This window comes from Chroicocephalus ridibundus, chromosome 13, assembly GCF_963924245.1.
Source record: "Chroicocephalus ridibundus chromosome 13, bChrRid1.1, whole genome shotgun sequence".
In the NCBI taxonomy this organism is placed as follows: domain Eukaryota; kingdom Metazoa; phylum Chordata; class Aves; order Charadriiformes; family Laridae; genus Chroicocephalus; species Chroicocephalus ridibundus.
The window spans coordinates 16,602,967-16,618,285 of NC_086296.1; the positions used below are offsets into that span (position 1 = coordinate 16,602,967).

General features: G+C 60.9%; 1 protein-coding gene across 1 annotated transcript in view; it reads left to right on the top strand.

The window, feature by feature from the left end:
* The first annotated feature begins 1,279 nt into the window (after positions 1 to 1,279).
* Positions 1,280 to 15,319, top strand: part of POLE (DNA polymerase epsilon, catalytic subunit) — a 34,453-nt gene continuing 20,413 nt past the window's right edge. The window contains exons 1-20 of the mRNA XM_063350951.1: positions 1,280 to 1,546; positions 2,102 to 2,182; positions 2,262 to 2,306; positions 2,456 to 2,548; positions 3,084 to 3,238; positions 4,157 to 4,298; positions 4,628 to 4,708; positions 4,960 to 5,067; positions 5,470 to 5,580; positions 5,854 to 5,939; positions 6,500 to 6,619; positions 7,407 to 7,539; positions 8,208 to 8,321; positions 9,255 to 9,467; positions 10,694 to 10,801; positions 11,575 to 11,703; positions 12,059 to 12,161; positions 13,097 to 13,243; positions 13,874 to 14,019; positions 14,908 to 15,056. Of these exons, the coding sequence (XP_063207021.1) occupies positions 1,280 to 1,546; positions 2,102 to 2,182; positions 2,262 to 2,306; positions 2,456 to 2,548; positions 3,084 to 3,238; positions 4,157 to 4,298; positions 4,628 to 4,708; positions 4,960 to 5,067; positions 5,470 to 5,580; positions 5,854 to 5,939; positions 6,500 to 6,619; positions 7,407 to 7,539; positions 8,208 to 8,321; positions 9,255 to 9,467; positions 10,694 to 10,801; positions 11,575 to 11,703; positions 12,059 to 12,161; positions 13,097 to 13,243; positions 13,874 to 14,019; positions 14,908 to 15,056 (2,531 nt within the window). The remainder of the gene's footprint in view (positions 1,547 to 2,101; positions 2,183 to 2,261; positions 2,307 to 2,455; positions 2,549 to 3,083; positions 3,239 to 4,156; positions 4,299 to 4,627; positions 4,709 to 4,959; positions 5,068 to 5,469; positions 5,581 to 5,853; positions 5,940 to 6,499; positions 6,620 to 7,406; positions 7,540 to 8,207; positions 8,322 to 9,254; positions 9,468 to 10,693; positions 10,802 to 11,574; positions 11,704 to 12,058; positions 12,162 to 13,096; positions 13,244 to 13,873; positions 14,020 to 14,907; positions 15,057 to 15,319) is intronic.

The window sequence follows — 15,319 nt, forward strand, 5'->3', positions numbered from 1 at the left end:
TCCGTGTGTCACAGCCTGTGACGGGCGGGGGTGGGGGCTGTGCCTCTGCGTTCGCCAGCCTGGGCCTGCTGGTGAGCCGAGGGCCCACGGCGTGGGGCTGGGGGCTGGGGACCGGGCAGGGAGCTGGGGGGACGGAGGGGCCGTGCCGGTGCTCGGGGCCCCCGCGAGTGTGTGTGCGGCTGTGACCCCCGGGGGTGCGTGTGCTGCACGAGTGACCACCAGCCCCGAGGAGGGGGGACGGGGCTGGTGGGGGAGGGGGGTCCGGTGCGCGGGCGCTGCTGCTGTGGGTCTGTGATGGTGTGGGTCCTGTGGTGGTGTGGGTCCATGATGGTGTGGGTCCTGTGGTGGTGTGATAGTGTGCATCCTGTGATGGTGTGATGGTGTAGGTCCGTGATGGTGTGGGTCCTGTGTGGGTCCATGGTGGTGTGGGTCCATGATGGTGTGGGTCCTGTGGTCGTGTGTGTCTGTGATGGTGTGGGTCCATGATGGTGTGGGTCCTGTGGTGGTGTGATGGTGTGGGTCCATGATGGTGTGGGTCCTGTGGTGGTGTAATGGTGTGGGTCCATGATGGTGTGGGTCCTGTGGTGGTGTGATGGTGTGGGTCCATGATGGTGTGGGTCCTGTGGTGGTGTGATGGTGTGGGTCCATGATGGTGTGGTGGTGTGGGTCCTGTGATGGTGTGGGTCCCGTGCGCGGGCGCTGATGACGGCAGCGCCTCTCCAGTGCCGGTCTGTCTGTGCGCCCCGTGTCTGTGTGTCCACCCCGGGACACGTCCCTGTGACCCTGGGACACGTGCGCAGCTTCGCTGCTGGTTGAACCCACAAGGGGAAAGGGGCAGACGCATCCCCCGGCCCGGGCAGGGACCCCGGCTCCCTGGGCTCCCGCGGCCGGGCGGGGGGGTCCCGGCGGGGGGGTGCGGGAGGCAGCCCGTTCTGTCCCCGCGCACCCACCGGCGGTGCGGGGCTGCTCTTCCGCCCCTCGGGCTGCGGGAGGAACCCTCCGTCACGCCTCAGCCCACCGAGGCCCTTCAGTTTTGCGGCCGGGAGCCACCGCTCCGCCCCAGCCCCCCCCGGCCGCCGCCCGGAGCCGCGAAGGGCAGCGCCGGGGGCGGGGCGGGGGGGGGGCGGCTGGGCGCTGTACCCGGTATTGGTGGGCGGGGCCCGGGGAGGCGGGCCCGCTCTCTGATTGGTGCTCTCGCCGCGGGATGGGGCGGGGCCTCCCGCTCTCGCGGGAACCGGGCGCAGCGCGGGAAATTCCTCCCGCGGCGGGTCGGGCCGGGATGGGGCTGAGGGGCGGCGGGCGGCGCGCCGAGCCCGGCAGCGGCGGGGGCCCCGAGGGAGCGCGGCGGGGGCGGGGGGCCGTCGGGCCCCGAGTGCCGGCGGCGGGGGCTGAGGGCGCGGCGGCTGGCAGGGACGATGGCCCCGCGCTGTCCGCGCTCAAGCGCCTTGAGCGATCGCAGCGCACGGACCGGCTGGACGCGCTCTTCGGCTTCGAGCGGCCGGCGGAGCCCGGCGAGCGGACGGGCTGGCTCATCAACATGCACCCGGTACGGAGCGGCGGGGCGAGGGGCGAGCGGCCAACCGGGGGGACACGGGGAGGGGATGTCCCACGGGGAGATCCCGGGGGGGGGCGGTGTCTCACGGGGAGGCCCCCGGTAGGGCCCGGGGTGGGTGGGTGGGGGGCGGTGTCTCACGGGGAGGCCCCCGGTAGGGCCCGGGGTGGGTGGGTGGGGGGCGGTGTCTCACGGGGAGGCCCCCGGTAGGGCCCGGGGGGGGGGGGGGGCGGTGTCTCACGGGGAGGCCCCCGGTAGGGCCCGGGGGGGGGGGGGGGGGCGGTGTCTCACGGGGAGGCCCCCGGTAGGGCCCGGGGGGGGGGGGGGGCGGTGTCTCACGGGGAGGCCCCCGGTAGGGCCCGGGGTTGGGGGGGGGGGGGGGGGGCGGTGTCTCACGGGGAGGCCCCCGGTAGGGCCTGGGGGGGGGGGGCGGTGTCTCACGGGGAGGCCCCCGGTAGGGCCCGGGGAGGTGTCCCATGGAGTGGCCCCGGTAGGCCCGAGGCGGGTCTCACGGAGGGACCCCACTGAGTCCATGGTGCCCGTGGACAGACGGAGGTGCTGGACGAGGACCGGCGGTCGGTGAGCGCTGTGGACTACTACTTCATCCAGGAGGACGGGAGCCGCTTCAAGGTGGGTCCCTGGGGGGGCCCTGTGGGGCGCAGGGTCCCACCAGGGGACCCGCTGCCGTCACTCATCTGCTCGCTCCTAGGTGGCCCTGCCCTACAAGCCCTACTTCTACATCGCCACCCAGAAGGTGAGGAGGAGACCGCGGGAGGGTTGAGGTCCCCGGGGAAGGGGACAGCCGGTCCCTGGGGCACTGGAGACCTCCCGGGCATCCTGCTTTGGGACGGTCTTCTCCCAAGGGACAGAGCCACGCCGCTCAGCCCCAGGGTCTCTCGGCAGGGCTGCGAGCGAGAAGTGTCCTCCTTCCTCTCCAAGAAGTTCCAAGGGAAGATTGCAAAGCTGGAAACTGTCCCCAAAGAAGATTTGGACCTGGTCTGTATTCCTCTGCGCTCTTGAGTAGCGTTTATTTTTTTCTGGACCTTGCATGGCTCTAGTGGAGCAGGAAGGGGCAGAGTAGGGAAGGGGAACACGCTTGCCTTCAGTCTCCCGGTGCTGCTCACGGTGCCTATCAGAAATGGGTTAGTTATGGCTAATTGCTTATCAGTAGTGTTTCCCTTCCTCTCCAGCTGCTTCACGGTGTGTTCAAGACGTTTAATTGCAGGAATTACAGAAGGAGTGGAGAAGGGGAGGGCACTGTGGGAGGGGGGATGCTGCTCATTCTTGACCTGCTCTTCCTCTTCCCTGGGGGAATGCCGCTCGCCGGGCCCTTGCTGTGAACCAGCGCAGCTCTTGCGCTGATGTGCCCACCAGAGTCTCTTCTCAGTGCTTGACTCTCCCGCCCATTGGCACCTCTTTTTTGGCCAATTCTGCCACCTGCACCGGTCGGGTCTGCCTTCCCCAGCCTCTTCTGGTGGCCATCCCTTAGGACTCATCCCTCCTGAGCTGGCCTTGTCTTGCTGCTTTGTAGCCAAATCACTTGGTGGGCCTGAAGAGGAACTACATCAAGCTGTCCTTCAACACGGTGGATGACTTGGTGAAGGTGCGGAAGGAGATCTCTCCTGCCGTGAGGAAAAACAGAGAGCGAGACCAAGCGAGCGATGTCTACACAGCCATGCTGGCGAGGTGGGAGCTCCTCTCGGGGGCAGCCCATCAGTCCCCCCACCTTCCTCCTTAGACTCCCTGGGGTGTTTCTCAGCTGTCCTCAGAGAGGGCTTGTCCTGCCTAGGATCTGACCCCAGCTATGCCTCCCTGTCACCCGTCCCTGAGGTGGTTCTTCCCGCTCGGTGCTGCACAGTGAGAGGCCCCAGAGCCTCTGGGACGTGGTGTTTGGTGGTGGTACCTCTTGCCCACCGGTCAAATACGGTTCCTGTTCTCTGAGAAAGGATACTGGGAGGCACTGGGCACCCTTACTGTGACTAAAGGGGGAAAAAAACCCAACAAACGTTTCCTATGAATAAAAAGCCGGACAGGTGTTCACAAGATTGGAAACGGGTACAGGCAGAAAAAAAAAGCAGAGAAACTCTAGTTTTTAACTCAACCAGAACATACACGTGAAAAACCAGCCCCTCCCTCTGCTTTCCCGGGCACGAAGTCTGATTTTAGTCAAAACCCGAGGAAGAAGAATCAGGCAAGACGAGCGCTCCTGCGCTCACCTGGGAGGCGCGCTGTCCCTGTTCAAAGCGCTCCCCAGGTTGCCTCGCTGCCCCCAGGCTTGTTACCAGACTTCTCAGCGCGATGCCGTAGGAGCCGTTGGTTACAGAGGCAGGTGTGGGTCGTGTCTGCGGTACCTCTGAGCAGACGCAGCCCCCAGACAGGGGAAAAGGGGACTTTAGACGGGAGCGAGGGGACCGCGCGTGCTGCCCTGCCCGGGGATGCCTCTGCGAGCAGGGGGCAGCTGCGTGGCGGGGAAGCGTTTCCCCTTCTCCCCTCTCCCGTCACGGCTCCTGCTGCCGGGCGTCCCTGGCGCCGGCGGCTGTCCCTCGCGGCCGCGCCGGTGGAGGCGTGCGCTGGGGTAAGGGCTGCTGGGCTCCACTCCCACAGCGCCCTGAGCGGAGGCAGCCTGAGCACGGATGAGGAAGGGGCCTCCAGAAAGGCTGCCAACCAGATGGACAACATCGTGGATATGCGGGAGTACGACGTACCCTACCACGTTCGCCTCTCCATTGACCTGAAGATCCACGTGGTGAGTAAGGACGAGGGAGGCTGGAAGAGCTTTGCTTTGCTGCTGCCGCGCTCCTGAAGCGCGGGCGCGGGGGGGAAGCCCTTTCTCTCCGGGACCTCTGCAGAGGTTTCCGTGACGATGAGTTCCTCTTTAAAGCGTAGTCCCAAACCGCCGGGCCTTCTCCTGGGTAACGGCCCGCAGCGTAGCGAACTGCTGGACGCGCAGCCACAGCTTGAGCCCTTCTTCGGGGCCGCGTTTACCCGGCGCCGCTCTGGCCCCAGCGGCCGAACAGAAGGGGCGCCAGGAGCCGGCCCCGCAGCGAGGCGCTGCCCGCCCTCCTCTCTCCGCAGGCTCACTGGTACAACGTGCGGTACCGGGGCAGCACCCACCCCCCTGAAATCACCCGCCGAGACGACCTGGTGGAGCGGCCGGTGAGCGTTGGTCGGGCAGGTGTGGGTCTGTGGGGGTGCGCGGCTGGCGCGTCCCCCCTGAGGAGCCGCCGGTGTCCCGCGGTGTGCACAGGGGGAAAGCTGTTCCTGGGCTTGGGTAGCGATTTTGGGGTTGATGAAATGGTAAAATGATTACTGGGGAGGGTCTGGTTCTCTCGCTGGGCTTAGTGGGAATCGCTCTTTAACCTCAAGGCAACTGCGGACTGTTTTCTAACGGATTTGGTCCTGCTCAGGATCCCGTCGTTCTCGCCTTTGACATTGAAACGACCAAACTCCCTTTGAAGTTCCCTGACGCGGAGACAGACCAGATCATGATGATCTCCTACATGGTCGACGGGCAGGTAAAGGACAGCAGCGTAGGTTCCCGCCTGCCCCAGCCGTGAAGCCGGGGGCAGGCCAACGTTCCGCCTCCAGACTTGCCTTGCTGCTGGGGGGGGCTGGGGAAATAAAACTCAAGCCCGAATGACGCATGAGATACTTGGTTTGATGGTGCCCAGCTAGGGTTCCCGGTGCTCCCGCAAGGGAGCCGTAGTAACCCGGAGAGCACCGGGACGACTCTGCTGTCCCACGTTGACGCCCCGTGGCCTCCTTAGCCGATAGCCAGCGGTGGTTCAGCAGACGGCTCCCAAACTCCCTTGGCGGAAGCGCTGGCTTTCAAGAGGAAAGCGTCCCATCATTTGGACGGCATTTTCGGGTTGCCTGCAAGCCACCTCCTCCCCACTGACTCCTTGTCACCTCCCCAGGGCTACCTGATCACAAACAGGGAGATCGTCTCTGAGGACATCGAAGACTTTGAGTTTACTCCCAAGCCCGAGTACGAGGGTCCGTTTTGTGTCTTTAATGAACCAGATGAAGTAAGTCAGTTCTGCCCAGCAGACTTTTTACCTGCCGGGGGCCCTTGTTGGCCAAAGGGATCTAAAAGCTTGGTAGGCGCCTTGCTGGGGAAGGTGGTGGGTCTGGCAGGGCTGCTCCTGCTTTCGTTTCTTGGCCGTAAGGTAAGAGAGGTCAGGTGTGGGCCAGGTGGGGAGGGGAGGGGAAGGGTGGCGTAAGCTGCATGGTGTCCACCATACAGGAGATCAAGTTGCTTTATATATGTACGTCTTTCCGGCTCTTCTGTTTCATCCCAGGCTCATTTGATCCAGAGGTGGTTTGAACATGTCCAGGAGACCAAACCCACCATCATCGTCACGTACAACGGAGACTTCTTTGACTGGTAAGGTCAGGAATGAAAACCGAGCTGGCGAGGTGTCGCCTGAGCTGTACCAGCCTCGGCGTCCTTCCGTAGCTCACGCCGTGGTGGCAGCGTGTGGTCCATGCCGACTCTGGCCAGCTTGAGCACCTCGCCAAATCCTGTGCTCACTGGCTTGGAAGTACGAGCTTCTGTAGAGTTGCAGCCGCTTGGCTGAGCGGCTTTAAAGCCCTGTCAACGCGGCAACGTTGGCGTACAGGTGAGCGCAGCCTTGGGGAGCGGGGAGAGGGTCAAAAGAGAGCTGGCAGATGATCAGGGAGAGGGGCGCAGGCGAGCCTTCGGGAAGCGAGGGGAGAGGGACGGCGTGCTTCCCCCCCCGGCGCAGGGGGTAAGCGAGCACCTTCGCCTCTCGGGTCGTGCTGCCGCTCTGTCCTGCACGAAGTTTTCCCCGTGGGCCGATGTCACAGAGAAACTGCCAGAAAAATTCGTCGGGTAGTTTGTAGCGAAGCGGCTGTGAGACCGTTGTGGGAGATGAAGGGAAATGGCTGTTCCGTCCCTTCTCCTCTCGTCGCCTCTTTCCCCAGGCCCTTTGTGGAAGCAAGAGCAGCAGCTCACGGCATCGATATGTATCAGGAAATTGGGTTTCAGAAGGACAGCCAGGGAGAGTACAAAGCATCCCAGTGCATCCACATGGACTGCCTAAGGTAGGAAACGCTGCCCCTCTCCCACGTCACCGCATCTTTCTCTCTTGAGTTTACGTAAAACACCCACAGTTGTATTTGAATACTGTCCTCCTCCTGGCTGTTGGGAGCCTTCACGCGTCGCACCTCCCTCGGCCGGCGTGACAGTCCCTTTGTTTGACGGGCTGCTTCCCCTCCGCACTTTGCCTACGGCAGAAGCTGCCAGCCCGGCCCCGTGAAGGGCTCTCAGGGCCGTCTCTCTCCCTGCTGGTGGCTCTCCTCAGGTGTCTGAGCTCCGATTTGGAGAGCGGAGAAAGGCCGGGCCAAGGTCAGGCCATTGGGGTGGGGGAGGGACCATAGCCTAAGCCAAGGGCCCCCTGGCACACCCAGAAGAGGAGAGGACACGCTGTGCGTGCACGAGAGAGAGAGAATTCGGGGCTTTTGGGTGGGTTTCCTCCACTGGAGCGGCGTCTGGACTTTTGAGAGCCCTTGCAGTCCTGGTGGTGTCTCCTCCGGGGGTTAAACGTGTATCTTAAAGCCGCTGAGGGCGTTGGAAGGTGGAAGTCCTGAGCAGCGGTGATGGTTTGGATAGCGGGGCTTGTCCCGATGGGGATTTCAGCGCGTTGGTAGAGATGCGGAACAGCTAAAGCTGGGCAGCCTCTTACTGCACTGTGCGTGGATGCTCAGCTCTTGGCTGCCCTCAGGGAGAGGTGCCCTTTGCGATCGAGGTCCCGTTTGCAAGTCGGAGCCCCTTTTTGAAAAGCGGGGCTGGTTTCTCTGCACAAACCGGTATTTCCATGATATTTCCCAGGTGGGTGAAGAGAGACAGCTACCTCCCAGTGGGAAGTCACAACCTGAAAGCGGCAGCTAAAGCAAAACTGGGTTACGATCCAGTGGAGCTGGACCCTGAAGAGATGTGCCGGATGGCTACGGAGGAGCCTCAGGTATTGCCTCCCCGCACGGTGTCTCCTCGGAGCAATTGCAAACCAAGCCCAGAGCAGCTGCGCTACGACCAAACATTTAGCTTGAAGCGTTACAAAATGGTTTTGCTTAACGCGGTGGGTTTGGAGACGCCAACTCGATCTGCCTCCCCAAATTGCCGGTGCCTTAGAAGCACGTGAGCTTGTGGGAAGGAAGAGCAGGATTTCTTTGGAGCGGTTCTAGCACTGGCATCGCGCTGGGCGTTGGCTGTATTTGTCGCTGTCAGCGGGAGGTGGCAGGCACCACCTAAACCAGCAGCACCACAAAGACCCGTGATTCGCTGGAGGGACAAGAAACAGGCTTAGTGTCCAGGTGTCGCAGGCAGGGGGATTCTCCTGAAGTCCTGGAGCAGCCTCCTGATTCCCGGGCGGGGTGACATCTGGGCCGTGAGCTCATCATCCCTATTTCTTCTCGTTCAAAGCTGAGGCATCGCTGTGCAATTAGAGCCGGAGCACGATGTGCTCAGAAGCAAACAGGTTGCTCTTTACAACCTGGGATATGGAGAAATACACCCTTCCCTCCTTCCCGCTGCTAGGAGCGTGCCCAGCAGGAATCGATGAAAGATTGTCGTCATTGAGCTGCTCTGTCACGTGTGATTGGGATTAATTTGCCTCTCGCCCTTCCTCGACAGACCCTGGCCACCTATTCGGTGTCCGACGCCGTTGCTACCTATTACATGTACATGAAGTACGTGCATCCTTTCATTTTCGCCTTGTGCACCATCATTCCCATGGAGCCTGATGAGGTGAGCGCGCTCCTGAAACAACGATTCCTTTGCCGGGCGAAGAGCCACGTCTCCCACGCCGCAGGGACACCTCGGCCGCGGACCTGAGTCCCGCTGCCCGGGCACTTTACCGTCCGTCAGGGGAGGGGGGAGGATGGATTTGGAGGCTTCTCCTTTCTCTCCACAGCCCTGGGGTGTTTGGAGGGAGGTGCTGAAGGACGAGAGACCCGAGGGTTGGCACTATGGGGCTGGCGCAAGGAAGCGTGGCTGGTGCTCCGTGCTCAGCCGAGTTTACTTGCGCTTGTGGTCACGCAAAGCTGGGTCTCCTGGTGGCTGCTGTCAGCTGGAGGGAGGGTGGTTAGGAAGCTGTCCGTGCCAAGCATGGAGGAAACGTCCCTCTGTCCCCACCTGGTTTTGCTTACAAAGGTGCTTGACAATGGAGTGGCGTCGGGAGGTGATGGCAGCCGAGGGCTGTGGGTCTTTGTGCTGTCTGTAGCTTGCTTTCCTCCTGGCCAACACGAAGGAGTCGGTGTTGGTTTCTCGCTTGCTCCCATCACCCCCGCTGTGGGCCGCAGCACTGCCCGCTGCCTGGTTGCACGTGTGTCACCAGCTGACGCGTCCGGCTCGCTGATGCGGCTGTAAGGCCAGTCCGCTCCCACCAGCACTGGCACAGCGCTTCTTGCTGAATCACAGGATGGTTTGGGTTGAAAGGGACCTTCAAAATCACCTAGTCCAACCGCCCCTGCCCTGGGCAGGGACACCTCCCACCAGCCCAGGTTGCTCAAAGCTGCGTCCAACCCGACCTTGAACCCCTCCAGGGATGGGGCAGCCACAGCTTCTCTGGGCAACCTGGGCCAGGGGCTCACCCCCCTTATAGTATAGAATTTCTTCCTGATATCTAACGTAAGTCTATTCTTTTTGAGTATAAAACCAGCTTTGACGTCTCTCCTGCAGGTGTTAAGAAAAGGATCTGGGACATTGTGTGAGGCGCTGCTGATGGTTCAGGCCTATCATGCCAACATCATCTTCCCCAACAAGCAGGAGCAGGAATTCAACAAACTTACGGAAGATGGCCACGTGCTGGACTCGGAGACGTACGTGGGAGGCCATGTGGAAGCGCTGGAATCTGGCGTCTTCCGCAGCGACATCCCCTGCCGCTTCAAAATGGTAAGAGGCCGCGCAGCCAACCCCTGTCCTCAGTGTGGTGGTGAGCAATAACCCTCGGCTGGTGTTAAGGTCTCCTCCGAGTCCCTGCCAGGCTTGGGCAGGAGCTGTCATCCTTCAGGAGACCTTGAGCACCTGGATCTGCACGGAGCTTGGTTGGGAAGGGATGGGAGGAGGCTCCAAGGGCCCATCTGTGCTTCACCGGGAGGGCAAGTGACGAAAGAAGGCTTAGGGGAGACCTTACCCCCACGCTCCAGTATTTAAGGGAGAAGATGGAGCCTCCCTTTTTACAAGGAGTCACGTGGAAAAGACGAGGGGTAATGGGTACAAGTTACTCCTGGGGAGATTCCGATTGGACGCAAGAGGGAAGTTTTTCACAGCGAGAACAATCAGCCGTTGGAATGCGCTCCCGAGGGAAGTGGGTGTCCCCGTGGTTGGGACACTTCTAAGACTCAGCTGGGCAGGGCTCTGGGCCGTCTTCTCTAGACCGTGCTTGTGCCAATAAAGGCAATAGTCCCCGGGGTCCCCTCCAGCCTGGTGTTCCATGATATGTGTCACAGGCCGGAAGCAAGCCGGGCCTTGGTGACAGCAAGGGAGAGTGCTGACGTGGGGGTTTGGGTCTGGTTTTAAGCCAGGGGGTTTTGGAAGATGATACACCTCCGTCCCCTCGGGGTTCTGTCCTCCCTCTGTCCTTCTCCCACCCAAAGGAAGTTCTGAACCCTTCCTGGGCGTCTTTCCCCTGTTTCTGGTTCACGTTGCTGTCTCCATCACCCTCCCCTTGCCCTGCTTCGCGCCTGCGTTGTGCTCTGAAGTTTTCAGAGGTGGCTTCGCCCTTTGCTGTGCAACGCGCCGCCCTCGGCGCAGGACATTTTGGTGGGTATCGTCTAGCGAACGCTCGTGGGGGAGCACGCGCTGGGCGCATAAAAGGACCTGGACTGAGTCGGAATCGCTGCACCCCTGTGCCAACTGGCGTGCGGCCGCGAGAGGTGCTGCACTACCAAACCCGAACGCAACCAGCTGCTCATTAGCTGCCCTTGTCTCTTCCTTTCATTGCTTTATTTTTTGACCCGGTGTCAGTGGTCCAGACCCTGCCAGTGCCTCAGCGTGCCGCCGGGCTGTGCTCAGAGCTCCCCAACTCAGGCAGGGACATGGCAGCGGGGCAGGAGCTGCCAGCCTGCAGCCGGGGGGTGGCAGCCCGTGGTCCCAGCGCTGTCCCCACGCCCCCGCAGAATCCTGCTGCCTTTGACTTCCTGGTGCAGCACGTGGAGAAGACGCTGCGGCACGCCATCGAGGAGGAGGAGGGTTTGCCGTTGGATCAAGTCACCAACTTCCAGGAGGTACGTCGCCCGCGGCGCGGCGCGGCTGGGCTTGGTGGGGAGGGCTGGGGTGCCAGGCTGGGGCTGCAGCTTTAAAGTGGCTGTTAAGCTTCGTTTTGTGCTCTGTGGAGAAAGACCAAGCAGCCCATCAGTGGGCACCTGCAGAGCAGACGCTGTTGGGGGATGTTAAGCAGCCGCCGCCTCTGTCAGCCCCGGCCAGGACCCCTCTGCCCGGCTGCTGGAGCCCAGCCCGGGGATCCAGGTCTCTGCCCTGGCCGAGGGACGCGGTTCCTGCCGTCCCCTTTGCAGGTTCAACCAGGAGCAAAGCTCTGCACGAGCTGGGAAGGGATTTAGCGAGAAGACAGACCCCTCAGATATCCCAAATGCTCACGTTCCTCTTGTTCCCTGCTTATGGCTACGAAGTGCAGGTTGCCCCCCTCCAAAGCCGAGTCCGGCGTTTCTTGGAGGGCACCATCAGTTAGTGACTGGGGACCTCTGGTCTTTGCTGTTGTCCACATTAACCCATTTGCGCTGAAGAGGTCTTTGAGTAACCTTTAGGAAGTAGCTGCTCTCACCTCCCACGTACCCCGACAGATAAAGCCTACCTTGGAGGTCCAAACCAAAACCGGGACGGTGGTCAAGGGGCCCCTGGTGCTGCTCCGTTGGTCCTTTAGGTCCTTCCCCAGAGTCAGGGGCGGGTGTCCCCGCCCAGGAGTTACAGGACCGGATTCGACAAGTATTTCATTCATTAACTCCCTCCTGTCTGAGTTTCACTTCTTTTTGTCTTGCCACAGGTTTGTGATGAAATCAAGGTCAAACTGAATTCCCTGAAGGATGTTCCGAACAGAATCGAGTGTCCCCTTATCTACCATCTAGATGTGGGGGCCATGTACCCCAACATCATTCTGACCAACAGGTTGCAGGTGGGTGACGTCAGCCTTGTCTCTCCCGATTTCTCTTTCGGATGACCTTGGTGGTCCCTCTGATTGCATCCCCTGAGCTTTCTGCTCAGGGCAGGGGGAGGTGTGAAACTCGGTCACGCTGCCGTGGATGCCTGCCAAGGCTGAGCTACAACTTTAGCCAGGGCTCTTCCCAAAAAACCAGCTATTGGTTTTGCGGCTTTTGTGCTCCCAAAAGGCTCTGGAAAGGAGAACTCATTGAGTACCATCTCTGATGTTCACACCTGTGCTCTTCTGGCACCCAGCGCCTGTTCTGGCAGGAGTCGTCGTGTGAAGAGCCGACCCCTCTAACGCCTGTGTGTCTCTTACTTGCGTTCAGCCCTCAGCCATGGTGGACGAGGCCACATGTGCTGCCTGCGACTTCAACAAGCCGGGTGCCAACTGTCAGCGCCGCATGACTTGGCAGTGGCGAGGAGAGTTCAGTAAGTAGTTCCGGAAGGCTGTGCCGCCATCCAGAGAGACCTGGCCAGGCTGGAGAGTTGGGCGGAGAGAAACCTTGGGAAATTCAACCAGGGCAAGTGCAGGGTGCTGCACCTGGGGAGGAATAACCCCCCGCACCAGGACAGGCTGGGGGTGACCTGCTGGAGGGCAGCTCTGTGGAAAGAGACGTGGGAGTCCTGGGGGACAACGGGATGCCCATGAGCCAGCAGTGGGCCCTGGTGGCCAAGGAGGCCAATGGCATCCTGGGGGGCATCAAGAAGAGCATGGCCAGCAGGTGGAGGGAGGTCATCCTCCCCCTCTGCTCTGCCCTGGGGAGGCCGCACCTGGAGCACTGGGTCCAGTTCTGGGCTCCCCGCTTCCAGAGGGACAGGGAACTGCTGGAGAGGGGACAGCAAAGGGCTACCGAGATGCTGAGGGGATTGGAACATCTCTCTTGTGAAGAAAGGCTGAGGGATTTGGGTCTCTTCAGTCTGGAAAAAAGACAGCTGAGGGGGGACCTTATCAACGCTTATAAATACTGAAAGGGGGGGTGTCAGGAGGACGGGGCCAGGCTCTTCTCAGTGGTGCCCGGGGACAGGACAAGGGGTAACGGGCACAAACGTGACCATGGGAAGTTCCATCTCAACATGAGGAGGAACTTCTTTGCTGTGAGGGTGGCAGAGCCCTGGCACAGGCTGCCCAGAGAGGTGGTGGAGTCTCCGTCTCTGGAGACATTCCAACCCCGCCTGGACGCGTTCCTGTGCCACCTGCTGTGGGTGACCCTGCTCTGGCCGGGGGTTGGTCTGGGTGATCTCCAGAGGGCCCTGCCAACCCTATGATTCTATGAGTACCGTAAGGACCATTCAGTCCAACCCACAGAGATGGAGACGAATTCCTGCTTCTCCCCTGGGAAACTGCTAACTGCCCTCCTCCGCAGTGCCGGCCAGCCGCAGCGAGTATCACCGCATCCAGCAGCAGCTGGAGTCGGAGAAGTTCCCTCCCCTGTCCCCCGAGGGAGTCCCCCGCGCCTTCCACGAGCTCTCCCGGGAAGAACAAGCCAAGTATGAGAAAAAGCGTCTGGCAGGTAAAAAAAAAAAAAAAAGTCACCATCATGCTCTGGCGCCGTGTTTTGCAACCTAGACTGTCAGCGGTGCTCCCCGTTAGTTACCTCGTCCAGCTGCGGGTTAGTTCAGACGGGGTCTGGTCTCAGCCCACGCTTTGGCAGACCTTCTCCAGGATCCCAGCAAGCTCCCGTGGGCTTCCCGAAGAGGGGCCGGGCACCGGTGCCTGCGTCAGTGTTTCTCCTTTTGTCTGTTGGGAGCCAGGGATTTGAGCTGAAACGTGAATGGCTACGTTTTTTCGAAGGCTGCTAATTAAAGCCTGTTAATGAAAGGGAAACATAACATGATCTGCTCACCTGGAGTGACAGTGCTCAGCACAACCCCCCACCTGGCCGGGGGCAGGGGCTGGGTGTGTGGATGGGCCATATACGCGTCACGAGTTCCTTTTCCGCGCCTGCCCCTACCTCTCCACAGCGAGGTGCTGCTTCTCTCCGCGCTGGTGTCCTCCTTCCCCTCCCTTTGCACTAGGGCTGGCCCCCCCGCTCACCCGTCCCGATGCTTGGATCTCTCCCTCTCCATACTGTGCCCACCCCTCTGTCCGTAGCGGGGCACCCAGCCCTCAGAAGCTCCCTGCGCTTCTTCCCTTGACTTAGATTACTGCCGCAAGGCGTACAAGAAGATCCACGTCACCAAGGTGGAGGAACGAGTCACCACCATCTGCCAGCGGGAGAACTCTTTCTATGTGGACACCGTGCGAGCTTTCAGGGACCGCCGCTATGAGTTCAAGGGGCTGCACAAGGTACTGAGCTCAACCTCTGGTTTAACTTGTCTTGCCAAAAAGCCTGAACCCTAAAGGGTTGCTCTGTTCAGCCTTAGTGGTGGGAAGGACGTGGTGGGGCTCTTGACGGCTGTGGTTCCTCGCTGCCGAATCTTCAACGGCTGCTGCCACGGCATTTACTGCCTCTGTGGGGCTGTTGGAAACGAAGCTGCATCTTCACTTTTCACTGGGGTCAGCAAATCCTCAGCTGGTCTCTGCTCTGATATATCTGCTCCGTCCGGGGCATTCTCCCTACTTGGAGGAAAGAGACAAGCTGAGAAGCAAAGTCTGGACCTCGGGTTAACCAACGGTTGAGTCCAGGAGGACGTTCTAGTTCTCTGCTGGTTGAGGGTTGTGCGAGAAGAGACCAGGGCGTGTTATTCTTGGATGGTGTTGAAGGCAACGAGGAGCCCCTGGGACTCTGCCTCTGGCGGAGTTAATTAACGAGCAGTTTGCTTTGTGGTTACTCCCAGGTGCGTTTTCTGCTGCGGAGCAGGAGCTGGCCGAGAGGCGGTTCTGCTCTTTGGCCAGCCATCGGCGATTGCTGCCGGCCGTGTATTCGGTTCCTGCCTGCGCACACGTGGCGCGGCACAGGTGATGCGGGCGGGCAGCGCTGCCGGCGCTGGTTGCATTCTGACTGTCGCTGTCAGAGTTACGGTCAGTGCTGCAGGTCCCTCCTGCCGCGTGGCAAAGCGGCTCTGGCCAACGCCTCTGCTGCAAAAGAAAAAGGAAATGTTCAGCTCACGCTACTGCTCTTTGGCAAAGCTGCTGTTCTAGAGTCGTAACGCTCTGCTGGGACCGAGGGGCAGCCAGCTGGGTACCACCAGTCGTGACGTGTGGGATCATCCTGACGCTGCCCGTGCCTTGCAGGTGTGGAAGAAGAAGCTCTCTGCAGCGGTGGAGACAGGAGACGCCTCTGAAGTGAAGCGCTGCAAGAACATGGAAATCCTGTATGACTCCCTGCAGCTGGCCCACAAGTGCATCCTCAACTCTTTCTACGGCTACGTCATGCGGAAAGGGTGAGTCTCCCCCCCGGGGTGACGCTGGGGTCCTCCAGAGAGTACCCTTGGAAACCGGGACTGTCCTAGGGAGGCTGTCACTTGCTTCACCTGCTTCTGAAGCACCAGAATGAAACCTGTAACACTCTCCTCTTGCTTCTGCCGATGACTTCTCATCCTGGAGACTCTTGCCAGACATTAAGTGTTGGGCATAAGTGACGGCAATCCTGTCCGCTAGTGGGTTTCCAGCTTTTCTGAAGCACTGTAGCCAGGGCGAGGAGAAC